Raw genomic sequence first — 16,293 nt, forward strand, 5'->3', positions numbered from 1 at the left:
GGATCATCCCTACGACATGCCCAAACCACCTCAACTGGCTCCTCTTGATCTGGAGAAGCAGATTCTACTCAAAGGCTCCCTTGAATTGCTGAGCTTCTCACCCTATCATTGAATGTGAGCCCATTGATTCTGTAATGAAACTTAATTTCTTTCACATTTACTCGCAATCTCATTCTTTAGGTCATTATCCACAGCTCATGACCATAAGTGAAGACAGGAAAGTAGATTGACCAGTAAACAGAGAGTTTTAGTCTTTAGACTTAGCTCCTGCTTCACCATCATGGCCCAGTACAGCACCCGCAGAATAGATGCTGGCACTCCAATCCACTTGTCAATCTCATGTGCATTGATAACCCTGTCCAAGCAAACCACATACAAGTGTGGCGACAAGACACCAACTTTATGGAGTCAGACACCCACATTGAACAAATTCAACTTAATTCCCAATATTCTGACACATGTCTCACTGCATTCATATAGGGAATAAATAACATGCAAGAGTGGCCCTGTTACACCTTATACTTGCAGCACCTCTTCATGTGCAACCATTCATGGATTGAATGAAAACATCAGGTACAGTCTACAGCAGAACTTCTGATGAAGGAATTGGTCTTATCATGCCTTGACTACTGCAACTCTTTATTGTATGGACACCTGGATGAGCTGTGTGATTCCAAATACGAGACATGTCATGTATTCAGCCAGCCCAGATGAAGACATGTCACTTCTCTTTACAGGTCACTATAGGTCACTACATGTCCCTACGTTGACTACATGTCACTTCGACTAAGAGTGCTGAGAGGATGTGTTGATGTGCTGACATCAACTTTGCGAATGAGAGAGGCAGCTGAGAGTTACTGAGAGTTTTTGTGCTTTCTGTTTTATGAGAGTTAATTAAAAATACATTTACCTCCTATAAACTTGTGTTGGGGTTGCTGCTAAGGAACTCAGCAGGAATTTTAAAGTTTTTTTTCCATGTAGAAGGGTTTTTTTGCTTTTTTGGCAGCAAAGGAGCAAAAGTAGCTGGGTGTTTGGGGGTGCACTTGGAAAAGTTACTTGTTACGTGTTACATGTCTTAATATTTGTATTGAACTAGCATCAAAGAAACAGATCAGAAAGCAGCAGTAACTCACAACGGCATCTATAAGTAAATAATCAGTGTGGTAGCAATAAATAGGTAATAAGTAACAGAAACAAGGACATGGTTGACTTTAAAGCAAGAAAGGGGAAGCCTCAGCAGTGTGTAGGTAAGCGCTAACGTTAAGACTACAGATCAGGCACAAGGATTACTTGCCTTTTATTGGTATAGACTAGCAAAATACCCGCGCTTCGCAGCGGAGAAGTAGTATGTTAAAGAGGTTATGAAAAAGAAAAGGAAACACTTTAAAAATAACATAACATGATTGTCAATGTAATTGTGTTGTCATTGTTATGAGTGTTGCTGTCATATATATATATATATATACACATATATATACATATGTACATACACAGACACATAAACATATATATACATATACATATACACACATACATACACACACATATACATATATACATATACACATACATACATGCACATACATATATATATACACACATACATACATACATACATACACACATATATATACACAGACACATATATATACATACATATATATTTACATATCTACATATATATATACATATCTACATATATATACACATATATATATATATATATACATATCTACACATATATATATATATAGCTGATTACCCAGTGGCTTCGCTCACTGAGTGCAAGAGAAAAAAATAAAATGTAGTATGTATAAAATAAGTTTGTTAATTGCCAAATTTATTTTTCCACAAATAAAGAGCACTTACAATAACATAGAAATCAATATAAACAACATTAACATCATTATCATATGACAATATGAAGTAATATATAACAAGCACATTGAATATAAATATAAATTATTAAACAGTAAAATCTTCTTGTATAATACGCTACCGTGGCTATTCGTTTGTCTGTCCAGGATTTTAAATCACCTGTAGCTCGCAAACCGTTTCACCTATTGACTTGAAATTTGGTACACATATACTATGTTACGTCTACTATTCGTTTTTGGGGTGATGATTTTATTACTCTTTTTATCTTTATTTTATTTTATTGTAGAATCAACTCACAGCTGTGCGCACCAGTGCGGCCGTGGCGGATGCGTACGGGTGCCGTTTTCATTCCCTACCACCTTCGCTAATCATTCTTGAGGCAGATTGAAGACTTAAGTGCCAGCTTAACTGAAAAATTAAAGAAAACATACTAAGTTATCGCAACACAAAAACTAACTTAATCAGTTTTAACGGGAAAAGATGCCGACGAAAGAAGAGAAGCAGCGGGACGCTAGGGTGAAGAGCTGCTCATTAAGCAGCAAGCGCATCAACCTCTGAGCAAACGAATGGTAAACGTACAGAGAAAGAGGATAAATAACATGGATGCTCATGTCAAGTGTATTCACTCCATGTTATCGTGCAGTGCGCTGTTACTGGTATTTTGATAAAAGAATTTGAACAACATATAAGAAGCGTATAAATTATTAAACAGTAAAACATTAACATTTAAGAAGTAAAGATACATTGAGTACTACTGCAGTGCTTTCGGGTATAGTACATTTTTTGTTTGCCCATTACATGCATAAATGTATACATTTTTTGGTGTACCTACCCGTTAAAAGTTTCTCGCTCCAGCAATTTTAACTCGTCATCCAAAGTCTTGTTTATACCTCGTGTCTTCTCATTAAACTTGTATCTCGCGAATATGGTATTGCAAACGGCAGCAGGAGCGTTTCTATAAACTCAATTTAAACTTACGGTTTACACCGTGCTTTGAAGATGCATAGTACGCGACACGTGTTTCGCCGTAATTGTGGGCTCATCAGGCGTACACACTCACTGCACTCCCTTACGGGAATCGAACCTCGGACATCAGCGCTAGAGGCGAAGCCCCTAACGTTGTGCCATGGCGTGTGGTTCGTTCATTTGACAGCATGTATATCGGGGTAATTACATTGCAGGCATTCGTAGTCTGATTCACAATCTGATTGTATGGGTGGTTACCTACCAGGTAACGCTTGTGGTTGGTCAGCAAGTCAGCTAACTTCTGCCACGGTGCCCTCTTTCAGTTGCGAGAAGCAGATCATAGAATGGTTGAAATAGTTTAATATATATAGCAAAATCCCCGCGCTTCGCAGGGGCGAATACTGTATTGCAAACGGCAGCGGGAGCGTTTCTATAAACTTAATTTAAAGTTACGGTTTATACCGTGCTTTGTTTCATATTCTTTTCCTACCTTATCAATTGTGTAATGTGTTTTTTGAACAGGTTTGATTCATCGAAGTGATCACTCCTGCTGCGTTCAGTCACTTCACGTGAGCCGCTCTCTTGTGTGATGTTGTGATGTCCACGGGTTTATTTAATGTTAGCTAAGACCCAGAAGTTAAAAGTTTCTCGCTACAGCAATTTTAACTCTGTTACAAAGTGATCCAAACTCTCATTTATACCTCGTGTCTTCTCATTAAACTTGTATCTCGCGAATATGGCATTGCAAACGGCAGCGGAAGCGTTTCTATAAAGTTAATTTAAGGTTACGGTTTACATCGTGCTTTTTTATACCTCGTGTCTTATGAAGATGCTTGTATGTGTCACTCGCTCACTTCTTTGGGGCTCCTCCTTCTTTTCTACGTACTGAGTTAACAGTCAGTTCACGTGCTTATGTGGGAGGCGTGATGACGCGACACGCAACTCCGCCTCTCATGGCCATCAAGCTGCACTCCATTCCAGTATATGGACAAAAAAGAGGTTCCGGTTATGACCATTACGCATAGATTTTCGAAATGAAACCTGCCTAACTTTTGTAAGTAAGCTGTAAGGAATGAGCCTGCCAAATTTCAGCCTTCCACCTACACGGGAAGTTGGACAGTTAGTGATGAGTGAGTGAGTCAGTCAGTCAGTCAGTCAGTGAGTGAGTCAGTGAGGGCTTTGCCTTTTATTAGTACAGTAATCCCTCGCTACTTCGCGGTTCACTTTTCGCGGATTCATGACTTCGCGGATTTTATATGTAAGCATATCTAAATATATAACGCAGATTTTTCGCTGCTTCGCGAGTTTCTCTGGACAATGGGTCTTTTTACTTCTGGTATTTGCTTCCTCAGTTGGTTTGCCCAGTTGATTTCATACAAGAGATGCTATTGGCGGATGGCTGAGAAGCTACCCAATCAGAGCACGCAGTTAAGTTCCTGTGTGCTGCTGATTGGCTCAGCGACGGAGTGCTGCATTAACCAGGAAGTCTCATCTCACTCATTCAGCATTAACGTGCTCTTGCTACTGCATTCAGGGGCTATCACCTTCATCGTCATCATTTTTACTGCGCAGCATATTCATCACCATCATCACGTCATATATAGCTACGTGTACTTCGCTATACAGTAAGTGTAAACTTATTTACCGATTTCATATTGCTTAGCAGTTGTCCCTGTTATTAATAGAGTAAAGGGTGGGTTGTAAACAATACAGGGAGGGTTTAAAAACCTCCAAATACACGTTAAATAATTAAATAAATATGGTGTCCCTACTTCGCGGAAATTCAGTTATCGCGGTCGGCCTTGGAACCTATCTCCCGCGATAAGTGAGGGATTACTGTATACATTCATTTCTTGCCCTTATTACTAGCAAGAGTTTTACAGTGATATCCCCCTCTATTGGGCATTATTGGAAGTGCTTTGGAACTCTTTAGTCCTTGGGACTCCTAGTTCACAACACTCCTGACATGCACAACGTGTGACTTTTTTGTTCTGTGAATATCTGTCTAATTAATAATGGCTTTGATGATAAATTATTAGTAGATGAGAAAAGAGTAACTTGTCTTGTGTTGTTCTGTTTGGTTTAAAGCTTTTCACTTGTGATGGTCAGTTTTGCAACCTTGTCCTGTAGCCCTTGTTTGAAAACAGTACCCAAATTGATCTTTACTTGATTACTTTACTACTTTTGTAAGTCACCTTGGGTAAAAGGCTTTTGCTGAGTGAATTAATGTAAATGTCATTGTAAATTCAGGTCCCATTTCAAAGACAAACAAAATGGCCAGTGAAAAGGGCAGGTTACCTGTTCTTCAATGTACTTGCTGTTGTATACTTTTTGCAAATCCTTCTTCACTATCATACAGGCCTCATCTATCTTGGTCATCAGAACGAGCATGGGGATACCTGTGTGTGAAGAGGTGACACAGAGAGTCAGGAGGATATTTGCTCTCACTTATTGTGTTACTTTATCACATTTTTTTACATAAGGAATAGAAAAATCAGAACATGATGTGGAGGACTATAGTAACTATAGGAGGATAAAACTGATGAGTCACAGCATGAAGTTATGGAAAAGAGTAGTGGAAGCTCAATTAAGAAGTGAGGTGATGGTCAGCGAGCAGCAAGATGGTTTCATGCCAAGAAAGAGCACTACAGATGTTCTCTGAAGATGTTGATGGAGAAGTTTAGAGAAGGCCAGAAGGAGTTGCATTGCGTCTTTGTAAACCTGGAGAAAGCATATGACAGGGTGCCTCGAGAGGAGCTGTGGTATTGTATGGGGACGTCAGGAGAGGCAGAGAAGTACGTAAGAGTTGTACAGGATATGTACGAGGGAAGTGTGACAGTGGTGAGGTCTGTGTTAGGAGTGACGGCGGTGGGATTACATCAGGGATTGGCTCTGAGCCCTTTCTTATTTACAATGGTGATGGACAGGGTGACAGACGAGATTAGATAGGAGTCCCTGTGGACTGTGATGTTTGCTGATGACATTGTGATCTGTAGAGAGAGTAGGGAGCAGGTTGAGGAGACCCTGGAGAGGTGGAGATATGAGAGGAGAGGAATGAAGGTCAGTAGGACCACCAAGACAGAATACATGTATGTGAATGAGAGGGAGGTCAGTAGAATGGTGAGGATGAGGGAGTAGAGTTGGCGAAGGTGGATGAGTTTAAATACTTGGGATCAACAGTACAGAGTAATGGGGAGTGTGGAAGAGAGGTGAAAAAGAGAGTGCAGGCAGGGTGGAATGGGTGGAGAAGAGAGTCAGGAGTGATTGGTGACAGACAGGTATCAGCAAGAGTGAAAGAGAAGATCTACAGTACGGTAGTGAGACCAGCTATGTTATATGGGCTGGAGACGGTGGCACAGGAGACAGAGCTGGAGGTGGCAGAGTTAAAGATGCTAAGATTTGCATTGGGTGTGACGAGGATGGACAGGATTAGAAATGAGGACATTAGAGGGTCAGCTCAAGTTGGACGGTTGGGAGATGGAGCTCAAAAATAAAAAAAAAACAAAAAAATGATCACTATTATTATACAATAGCTACCAAATACTTCAATCTTCTTGAGGAAATAAAATTGAAAGTGGAGCTACTTACTATGTGCCCATTTTCACTTCTGTGTTTCGCGGACTGTATGCCACCTGGCGGCACCCAAAGCAACTGCCATCTCTCTCCAGTCTGTGCTAATAGCAGCACGCCTTGTTCCAAAGGCTGAAAACATACCTCTGCTTTACAAAAACGGCTGCATATACTAGTAAAAGGATGTCAGGGCCAAAAGGGTTAAATACACATCAGTGGCTGAACCTCCAGCTCACGCCTGTACACCCACAATGGCATTAGGGTGTAATACAACAGACACACTCTGTATATTCAGAAATTTAGAGAAAGTAATAAAAAGGTCACTAGTGTAACAGAAAGCATTAAAAAATGCATCATCTGCTTAACATGATTGTGTGCTTTTGTCCACCTAAACTCAATTCTTTCTCTCTACCTCCTTCCAAATATGACCTTCTAGCTGCTCAGCATTACAATATTAGTTTTTAATATTGACTTTTTAAAATTGCCAAAAAGATATGCATTGAAATAACTCTCTGCATTGGGCAGTCTGTAATGCACTCCTAAAATAAGACCTCTTTCTCAAATGCTTTCCAGATGAAGCCACATGTCCTCACTAAGATGGGGCTCATCATCAAACTGAAGAGGACTTGCATTAAAATTTTGTTTGATATAAACAGCAACCCCACCTCCTTTTCTGTTCTGTCTCTCCTTCCTGAAAATGTGTCTCCCTCTATGTTATACTTACCCCCACCTTTGTTATTTAGCCAGATTTCCGTTATTGCTATAATATCATGATTATGCTCTGCTACATATAACTCTAACTCACTTACCTTATTTTTGATGCTTCTAGCATTAAGGCAAGCTATTTTTAATGTGTTACTCCTTCTACATTTAAGTGTTGGGTTAGTATTTACATTACTATGCATTTTTATTTCTACACTCTTGTTTGTTCCTCCATGTATAGATCTAAACTTGGCCTGCCCTAAACTCCCTGCCCACCATTCCCTAGCTTTAACAATCCTCAACTCGCCTACTCATATGCCTCCCCAATACATTGGTGCCCCTCCAGTTCAGATGTAACCCATCATGGCGGAACATGTTCTATTTGTTCCAAAAGGAGTCCCAGTGCCCCATAAGCCTACACCCTTCTACCCTGCACCAAGATTTGAGCCACACGTTAAGCCTTCTGATCTCCTCAGTCTTAACTGAATCGGCACATGGCACAGGCAGAACTTCAGAGAAGACCACCATGTCAGTTCTGCTCCTCAGCTTGGCACCTAACTCTTTGAGTCTGAGAACTGACAGACTACCATTATGTGTTTCATTTGTTTCAACATGGACAATGACAACTAGATCCACGTCCACTCTGGCCAAGAATCTATCTGCCCTTGCAAGGAGGTCTCCCACTTGTGCACAGGGACAGTAAAACATTGTGAGAAACTCTGTGTCTCTGGAGCAAATCTGCACTTCAATCCCCCTTAATGACTGAGTCCCCATCTATCACTAAATATTTCTGGGAACTGTTTTTGAGGTGGTCCACTGGGGCTCCTCATGCCTGCCTACCACTGCAGACTCTGTAGAGATACTGTCCAGCTCTGCGAGAACCTGAAAATGGTTTGACACTTGCAATTCCTGAGGTTGAATCCCCCTAGACAGTCTTCCCCCTATGCCTTGTGCTTTGTGACTGTGTCTTCCTGTCTACCTGTCTGGTCTGGGGTCTCCTCCCGAGCCTCCTTAGAGGTGCAAACTATCATTCTAAAGGACACCTGGGCCAGGTCTGCCAATTCTCTACTACAACGCAGGACAGCCAACTACTCCTCCTCCTCCTCCTCCACCTCCAGTTCAGTGACCCTGAGCTCGAGGTGCTGGGTCAGCTGGCATCTCCTGCAGATGTAGCCCTTATAGACGACTGGCTCCACCAAACCATTATCTAAAAAGTCCAACACCCAACAGGACTTGCATTGCACTGGCCTCATTATTAAAATTTTAGTTAGGATTACTAAAACTACCTTAACTTTTTATATTTTATTGAAATTAAATGATTTAACTTAAATGGTAAAACTAAAAAAAAATGTTAAGCCAAAGAAATTAAACTGCGGCTACAGTTATTTTACACTTTTGGGCTCGTTAAACTCCTGTAATCTTCTCTCCCTCAACTGCCTATCATTCTTCTATTAAGTATACTTTACTTTTCTCTGTCTGTTCTCCTATCTTTGCGTCCCTCTTATTCTTTACTTAAAAGCTCTCCACTCGCAGAGTGTGTATTCCTTCATATAAATGAACCCTTACACTGCCGCCCTCTTAACTGCTCTGCTTTCCTGACTGCTAAGAACTGCTCAATCTAGAAGAACTTTTTAGTGAATATTCTCTACCAGTTCCCTTCTTACTGTCTTGTCTGCTCCTACAGCCACTTGTGCCTCATTGGCATCTTAATGCTAACTGTCAGCCTACATACAGCTGATTCTTTCTCTATTCCTCTTTGAAGTCAGCTGCTGTTTTTTTTTAATCCCAATAACAAATTGTTTCTGTTATTTTTAATTATTAGTCACTACAATGACAGTTATGTACTTAAAGAGATGTCGGTGTCAGCCACTGCTGCTTACTGCCATTTCACTAATGCCAGTTTGAATACAAATAACAAGTAACTTTTCCAAATGCTCCCCCAAACACTCAGTTGCATTTGCTCCTGTGTAGGTGAAAAAAAAGCACAAAAAAAAACCTTCTAAAGGGAAAAAAGCTTTAAAAATTCCCACATGGCTCCTTACTGCCAACAAAAACACAGAGTTTTTAGGAGAAAAATGTATTTTTTAATTAACTCTCACGCCTCAAAATTCAAAACTCTCAGCAGTTCTTCTTCCACTCACAAGATGATGTCAGTAAGTCAAAGTCTCCAGTCAGCCAACATAAGAATACTAGAACAATCTGGATGAAAACAGGCCATTCTGGCCAACAAAGCTCACCAGTCCTATACACTTAGTTCTTCAAAAATAAAATCAAGTTGGGTTTTGAAGGTCCATAAAGTCCTATTGTTCACCACACCATTGAGTCACTTATTCCAAGCGTCTATTAGTTCTTTGGGTAAAGAAAAGCTTCTTCATGTTTCTGTGAAATTTACACTTAACAACTTTCCAACTGTGTCCCCATGTTCTTGATGGACTCATTTTAAAGTCACAATCTTGATCCACTGGACTATTTCCCTTCATAATTTTAAACACTTTAGTCATGTCTCATCTTAATCTCCCTTTGTTTAAGATGAAAAGACTCAGTTCTTTTAATCTTTCTTCATAACTCCTCCCTTGCAGTCCTGGAATCAGCCTAGTCGCTATTCTATGGACTTTTTCTAGTGTTACTATGTTATTTTTGTAGTGTGGAGACCAAAACTACATACAGTACACCACTGCATTATACACCTGCGGCATAAGCTCCTTGGTCTTGTACTCCACACATGAAGGCGCTATAGAACCTGATATTTTGTTGGCCTTCATAGTGGCTTCTGAACATTGTTTCGCAGTTGATAGTGATAAGTTCACTACAACTCTTAAATCCTTCCAAACCTAAACAACTTCCAAAAACTCTGGTAGTGTGCAATATGGATAAGTAAAGAATATCTGAATACCCTTAAAATATAAAATAGTCTCAGTTTCCCTGGAAGACTATGGACTCAGATTGGCTCACCTAGTTGAATGGCTTTTGGTCGGATGTCATCAGTTATCTTCTTAACCACTGTGTCACTAATGCAGGAGGTTGTATCTACCACAAAGACGATGCAGTGCACCTTCTCAGACAGACTTGGTGATGTGTTGAAGCAAGGGTTGCGTTTTTCTAAAGGCGCCGTAGGATTAAACTAATGCACAGAAGAACAAAGAAAAATTACTGGTAAGAGGATGCTACTCAATCTATGGGGATCTGCATCAGGTCATTTGACTCAAGATACCAATTATGGATGATGTAGCGCAATGAAAGTACCATCTGTTGACAAAGATTACCATGTGAATACTGGAAGCAAACATGTCAGCAAGCCATTTCAAATTGGACACCTTCACATATCTACAGTATTAAAGGACAGGTGATAATATACAGTAAGGCAATAAGGAGATGATGTTAAATAAATAGAGTATATAAATAAGAGTGGTAGAAAATAAATAAGAAGACTAAATAATAAAATGTAGATGGCAGTCCAGATGCAATGGACAGTAGAATTACACATAAACCAGCAGGTATGTACAGTACCGGGCAGGTAGGATCAGGTAACTGGGAGTTCAGTGACCTAATGTCCTGGGAGGAGAAGCTGTCCCTTAAGTGAGTGGAGTGACTGATGAGGCTTTCTGAAAGGCAGAAGTAAAAACAGGGGATGAACTGGGTGGCTGTTGTTAGAGATGATGGATTCAGCTCTCTTCAGATGTCTGGTTGAGTGGATGCTATAAAGTTGTGGAAGGTCATCTGCAATGATTTTAAAAGCTGTGCGGTCAGTCCTTTGGCTGCGTTTGCGTTTGCAACCCTAGCAAGTCAGGTTACCAAACCACACTGAGACACGTCTGGTCAAGATACTTTCAATAGTGCGCAGTAAAAGTTCACTTGTTTTTTGGTTCCCACGCCAAAGCTATTTATCTTCCTCAGGCCTTTGCTGAGCTTTTTTGAGTAAGCGAGTAGTGCTGACAGACCATGAAAGGTAGTTGGTGATGACGCTGCTAACTGTCTGCACAGGTGAGCCGTTGATGTGGAGTGGAGTGTGACTGCCTTTGTTCTTCCCAAAGTCAACAATGGTTTCCTTTGTTTTGCCAACATTCAGGGAGATGCTGTTGTTATGGCTTTCCTGTACGCCGACAGGTCATTTACCTCCCATCTGTAGGCAGCCGCATCATTTTCGCTGATGAGGCCAACTACAGTGATGTCATCCATGTACTTGATGATTCTCTTGCCCACATGCTTTGCTACTCAGGTCTCTGTGAATATTTTGTTTAGCAGGGGGCTGAGGCAGCAGCTTTGTGGAATGCTGATATTGGTGAACAGTGTGGAGGAGCCAAAATTCACTGGCTAGGGTCTGTTTATCAGGAGGTCAAACACATAGCCATAGATGGAGCTGCTCTGACCAAGGTTTCTGAGATTTAGCACCAGGCTGGAGGGCAGAGCTCTATTCAGTGAACAGCTTCCTAACAGAGATGTTTCTCCTGTGTAGATGTCCCAGACCAGTATGCAAGGCGAGGGCAATAGCGTCATCCACAGATCTGTTACTCTCGTATGCAAATTGTAGCTGATGTAGGGTAGCAAGGATGTTGTGGCTAATGTGGATCATGGCCAGTTTCTCCAGACACTTTATCACCATGGAGGTTAATATGAAGGGCTAATAATTACTCAGGCAGGAAACAGAAGATTTCGTTAGCATAGGCTTGATTTTGGTTTTCTTAAAATGCTGTGGAACCGTATATAAAGACAGGGACAAGATGAAGTCAGTTTACAACCTTGACAGCTGGGTGGCACATGCCCTGAGGACACAGGACTGGGTGTTGTCTGGTCAGCAGCTTTCGCAGGGTTTAACCAGTTTAAAACTTTTACACATGATGGCCTCAGTCACTCACAGGATGGCTCTGCTTGCCAATAGCACTAGAAACATCTCAACACTCAGCAGCTCTGAGCTGCAAGGCTCAAAAGGAGCAAAGAAGTTATTAAGCTCATCAAGGAAGATCTATGGACACAGCTGGCAATGCTTTGTAGTCCATGGTTGCCCACAGGCCTTCATTTGGCATATGAGATTGTGTTCTATAATTGTGTTATAAATTCTGAAAAAGATACCATGTCTGTTCTTTCAGATTAAAATGGGTTCAAGTGGCACCAGTCAAACTGAGAAAACAAAAGCCTTCAAATTTACCAGATAACAGACACAAATAGCAGACCCTGAGGCAGCAGGAAAACCAGTTCAAAAAGACTTGGATGAGCTTCAGAACCAGGTAAACACTTGGAAAATAGAGTTTAATGTAAAAAAGTGCAAAGTGCTGTACATGGGCAACAGATAAATCAACTATAAATACAAGATGGGAAACACTTAGCTACAGGAAGCAACCTCTGAAAAAGATTTAGGGGTTTATGTGGTGTGCCGGATGGCTGGGGCCTTTACCCAGCTGAGACATCTCGACAATGGAATGGCCAAGGTGAGAAAGCATATCTAGGACATTATCTCCCCTGAATGACAGAGGACAGCCCCTCAGCTTACAGCATGCTACAGGTTTTGGAAGCTCAACCCTTCTGAGGCCTGTGGTCACTGCCAGGGGGCGTCTGGACGTTTACTGAGCCCTGTTTGGCAGCACTTCCACCACACCTGGAAGTGATGCCGGAAGAAGGTCATTGGACACCTAAGCAATGTGCAGAAGTTGTTAAAAGGCAAATAAAATGTTAGGTTACACCATAAAAACTGTGAAATATGAATTAAGAGATGTGATGCTCAGAGACTATATAACACAATTATGTACAATTCTATTATTATTACATTATTTTGTATTAGATAGATAGATAGATAGATAGATAGATAGATAGATAGATAGATAGATAGATAGATAGATAGATAGATAGATAGATAGATACTTTATTAATCCCAAGGGGAAATTCACATACTCCAGCAGCAGCATACTGATAAAGAAACAATATTAAATTAAAGAGTAATAAAAATGCAGGTAAAACAGACAATAACTTTGAATAATGTTAACGTTTACCAATGTGTGGAATTGAAGAGTTGCATAGTGTGGGAAGGAACGATCTCCTCAGTTTGTCAGTGGAGCAGGACAGTGACAGCAGTCTGTCACTGAAGCTGCTCCTCTTTCTGGAGATGATCCTGTTCAGTGGATGCAGTGGATTCTCCATAATTGACAGGAGTCTGCTCAGCGCCTGTCGCTCCACCACAGATGTTAAACTGTCCAGCTCCATGCCAACAATAGAGCCTGCCTTCCTCACCAGTTTGTCCAGGCGTGAGGCGTCCCTCTTCTTTATGCTGCCTCCCCAGCACACCGCTGCGTAGAAGAGGGCGCTCGCCACAACCGTCTGATAGAACATCTGCAGCATCTTATTGCAGATGTTGAAGGACGCCAGCCTTCTAATGAAGTATAGTCGGCTCTGTCCTTTCTTACACAGAGCATCAGTATTGGCAGTCGAGTCTAATTTATCGTCCAGCTGCACTCCCAGGTATTTATAGGTCTGTACCCTCTGCACACAGTCACCTCTGATGATCATGGGGTCCATGAGGGGTCTGGGCCTCCTAAAATCCACCACCAGCTCCTTTGTTTTGCTGGTGTTCAGGTGTAGGTGGTTTGAGTCGCACCATTTAACAAAGTCCTTGATTAGGTTCCTATACTCCTCCTCCTGCCCACTCTTGATGCAGCCCACAAAAGCAGTGTCGTCAGAGAACTTTTGAACGTGGTAGGACTCCAGGTTGTATTGGAAGTCCGATGTATATAGGCTGAACAGGACCGGAGAAAGTACAGTCCCCTGTGGCTCCACCCCCTGCTTGCTTCGCTCGCCCACCCCCGGGTTTGGTTTACCAGATATACAACTTAAAGAGATTGTTATTTTCATGGGAATTGTTACATATGCATTATTTTCAATATCTATAATATTTCTCCTTTATTTCCGGCCCCGGGCATGGTTAAATCTCTTTCTCGTGGGACATATAACGCTGCTCGCGTTGTGAAGGGGGGGGCTGGACGCATGCTAAGGAGATGCAGTTTGATCAGCTGCTGTCTTGCTGCTGCTGCTGGTGAGCTGCATGTCCTGCTTGTCGCTTGTCGTTTTAAGAGCTGGGAGCACATGAAGTGTGTCTGCCAAAAGCATTCCAACAACTGCGAGGTCAGATGTCCGTGAACTTGTTTTAAATTGTTTGTAAGTAAGGCATGATGTGCAAAAGTTACCGTCTCACGGGTCTTGCTTCCTAAGGTTATAATATCTAGTCTCACGTGACATCAAAGTGTCTCTCCAAGATGATCACGTCTCAATCGCTTTGCTCAACCCCTCTGGAGGCACACTACGCTCCAGCCACATCATGTCTTTGCCACTTGCTAAGGAGATGCGGAAGGATCAACTGCTGGCTTTGTGCTGCTGCTGCCGAGGTGCGTGTTCTGCTTGTCGCACTGCGTGTCGATCATTTAAAAGCCTGTACCGCAGCTGTCCTTTTGTCTCACTGCCTTGTCTCGCAGGATGTCAAATTGTCTTCCGAGAAGATCACGTCTCGTCTCCCTCATCTCCCTACCATGATTTATTTTATAATAGAGAGATGTACAATTCTGGTCATCACACTATAAGAAAGACACTTGAAGCTGTGCAGAGGAGAGCAACCAGGTGCATTATGGGAATAAAGGACATGACCTACTGTGGCAGACTTAGAGAACTAAACCTGTTTAGTGATGAGTGGAGGTCTTCAAAATCCTCAAAGGCATCAATGAAGCAGATTCAGCAGAATTCTTCCAACTTAACAGTGAATAGAAGACACCAATGGAAATTAAGGGGACATGCACTTAGGACTAAAGCCAGGAAACACTTATTTACGCAAAGACTTGTAGGAATTTGGAACAAACTACCTTGACATGGAGAAACCTTGGAAATCTTTAAGATGGATCTGGAGCATCTTGGAGATGTTAGGACAGCTTAACTTTTAGCTAAACAAACGGGTTTGATGGTCTGAATGGTCTCATTTGTCAAATTTGTTATGTTCTATGTTCTGTTGCTTCTGTTTTCAATCCATGATTCATATTTAGTATTGATTTGCTTCTTGAAGAAATATCAGAAAAGAGCATATTCATGTCATTTTTGACAAACATAATGTTCTTCTGAGATTCAGCCATTTTGAAAGAAGAGAACTGCTTATATTTCTGGATGACAACCTTTCACCACGTAGGAAATGTTTTTTTCTCGTTTTGTGAATGCTACACATGCCATTTTTGTTTTGAGAATGATTCAGCTGCTTACAGGTACAATTTTTTAGGGTATAGACAAATAAGCTGTCATCTTTAGACAGCTATGTACCTGACTATGAACATGAGGATACATTTAGCACAACTGCCAAATCATATTTGCATGAGAGAGCATATACTGATGAAGATCTGAAACAGATTGAAGACAAAAGAAAAAAAAACATAAAGAGAATTGGAGAGACAAAGCTGGAAGCATGTCTAATAAATGAAACTCCACATGTCATCCTTATTTGGAACAAAACACTCAAGGGAGAGATGAACAATTGGATAACTCAAAGTTTCAAGTTAGCACAAAACACATTTTTCAGCCCCACTTAGTCTTGTTCAATGAATAGGTACAAAGATAGCTGAAAGAAATCATCAGTGTGACATGAATAAAGCAAACATCTTCTGCTGTGTATGTGAGCCATTTGTCTTCATTTGAGGACTGATCCTAGACTCACTCACAATACGTTTGTCACACATCGCCTTCACTCCACAAAGAGACAACAGCTGTTACCTTGTATTGCTGAGGAACATGTCCTTTAATCACACTGATGAGGTCTTTCAGTTGAATGCCTTTGTCTTGTTCAGTCTCCATACCCATGGTGTCACAGAATATGAAGGGCAGTTCCTTCCCACCTTTTCCATAAGTCACTGGGTAAGACCGGTACTGTTGGCAGAAACGGAAAGAGACGTCTGCTTAGTCCTGCTAATATAATGAAGACTGTCATTAGTTCACATCATTTTCAGTACAACAATTTATCTTCTAAACTTCCTTATCTGGTTCTTAATCATGAAGTACTCCAGCCTGTTCCACCAGTGCTGGATACAACAAAAGGAATGCTGTCTGCCACAATGCAAACTCACACACACATTAAAATTTAGTTTTAAGCAAAAGGAGATTAAAAGGAGACCTGATTGAAGTGTTTACATTTACTGTATAGAGGAAGTTAATCCAGTTTATTGC

At 41.2% G+C, this 16,293-nt stretch overlaps 1 protein-coding gene across 1 annotated transcript in view; it reads right to left on the minus strand.

The window, feature by feature from the left end:
- Positions 1 to 16,293, minus strand: part of LOC114658713 (interferon-induced protein 44-like) — a 49,929-nt gene that overhangs the window by 8,457 nt on the left and 25,179 nt on the right. Inside the window, exons 5-7 of the mRNA XM_028810753.2 lie at positions 15,844 to 15,996; positions 10,069 to 10,237; positions 5,143 to 5,243 (exon numbers count right to left, since the gene is read on the minus strand). Coding sequence (XP_028666586.1) covers positions 5,143 to 5,243; positions 10,069 to 10,237; positions 15,844 to 15,996 — 423 coding nt within the window. The remainder of the gene's footprint in view (positions 1 to 5,142; positions 5,244 to 10,068; positions 10,238 to 15,843; positions 15,997 to 16,293) is intronic.

Source organism: Erpetoichthys calabaricus, chromosome 10 (assembly GCF_900747795.2).
Source record: "Erpetoichthys calabaricus chromosome 10, fErpCal1.3, whole genome shotgun sequence".
NCBI classification, from domain to species: Eukaryota; Metazoa; Chordata; class Cladistia; order Polypteriformes; family Polypteridae; genus Erpetoichthys; species Erpetoichthys calabaricus.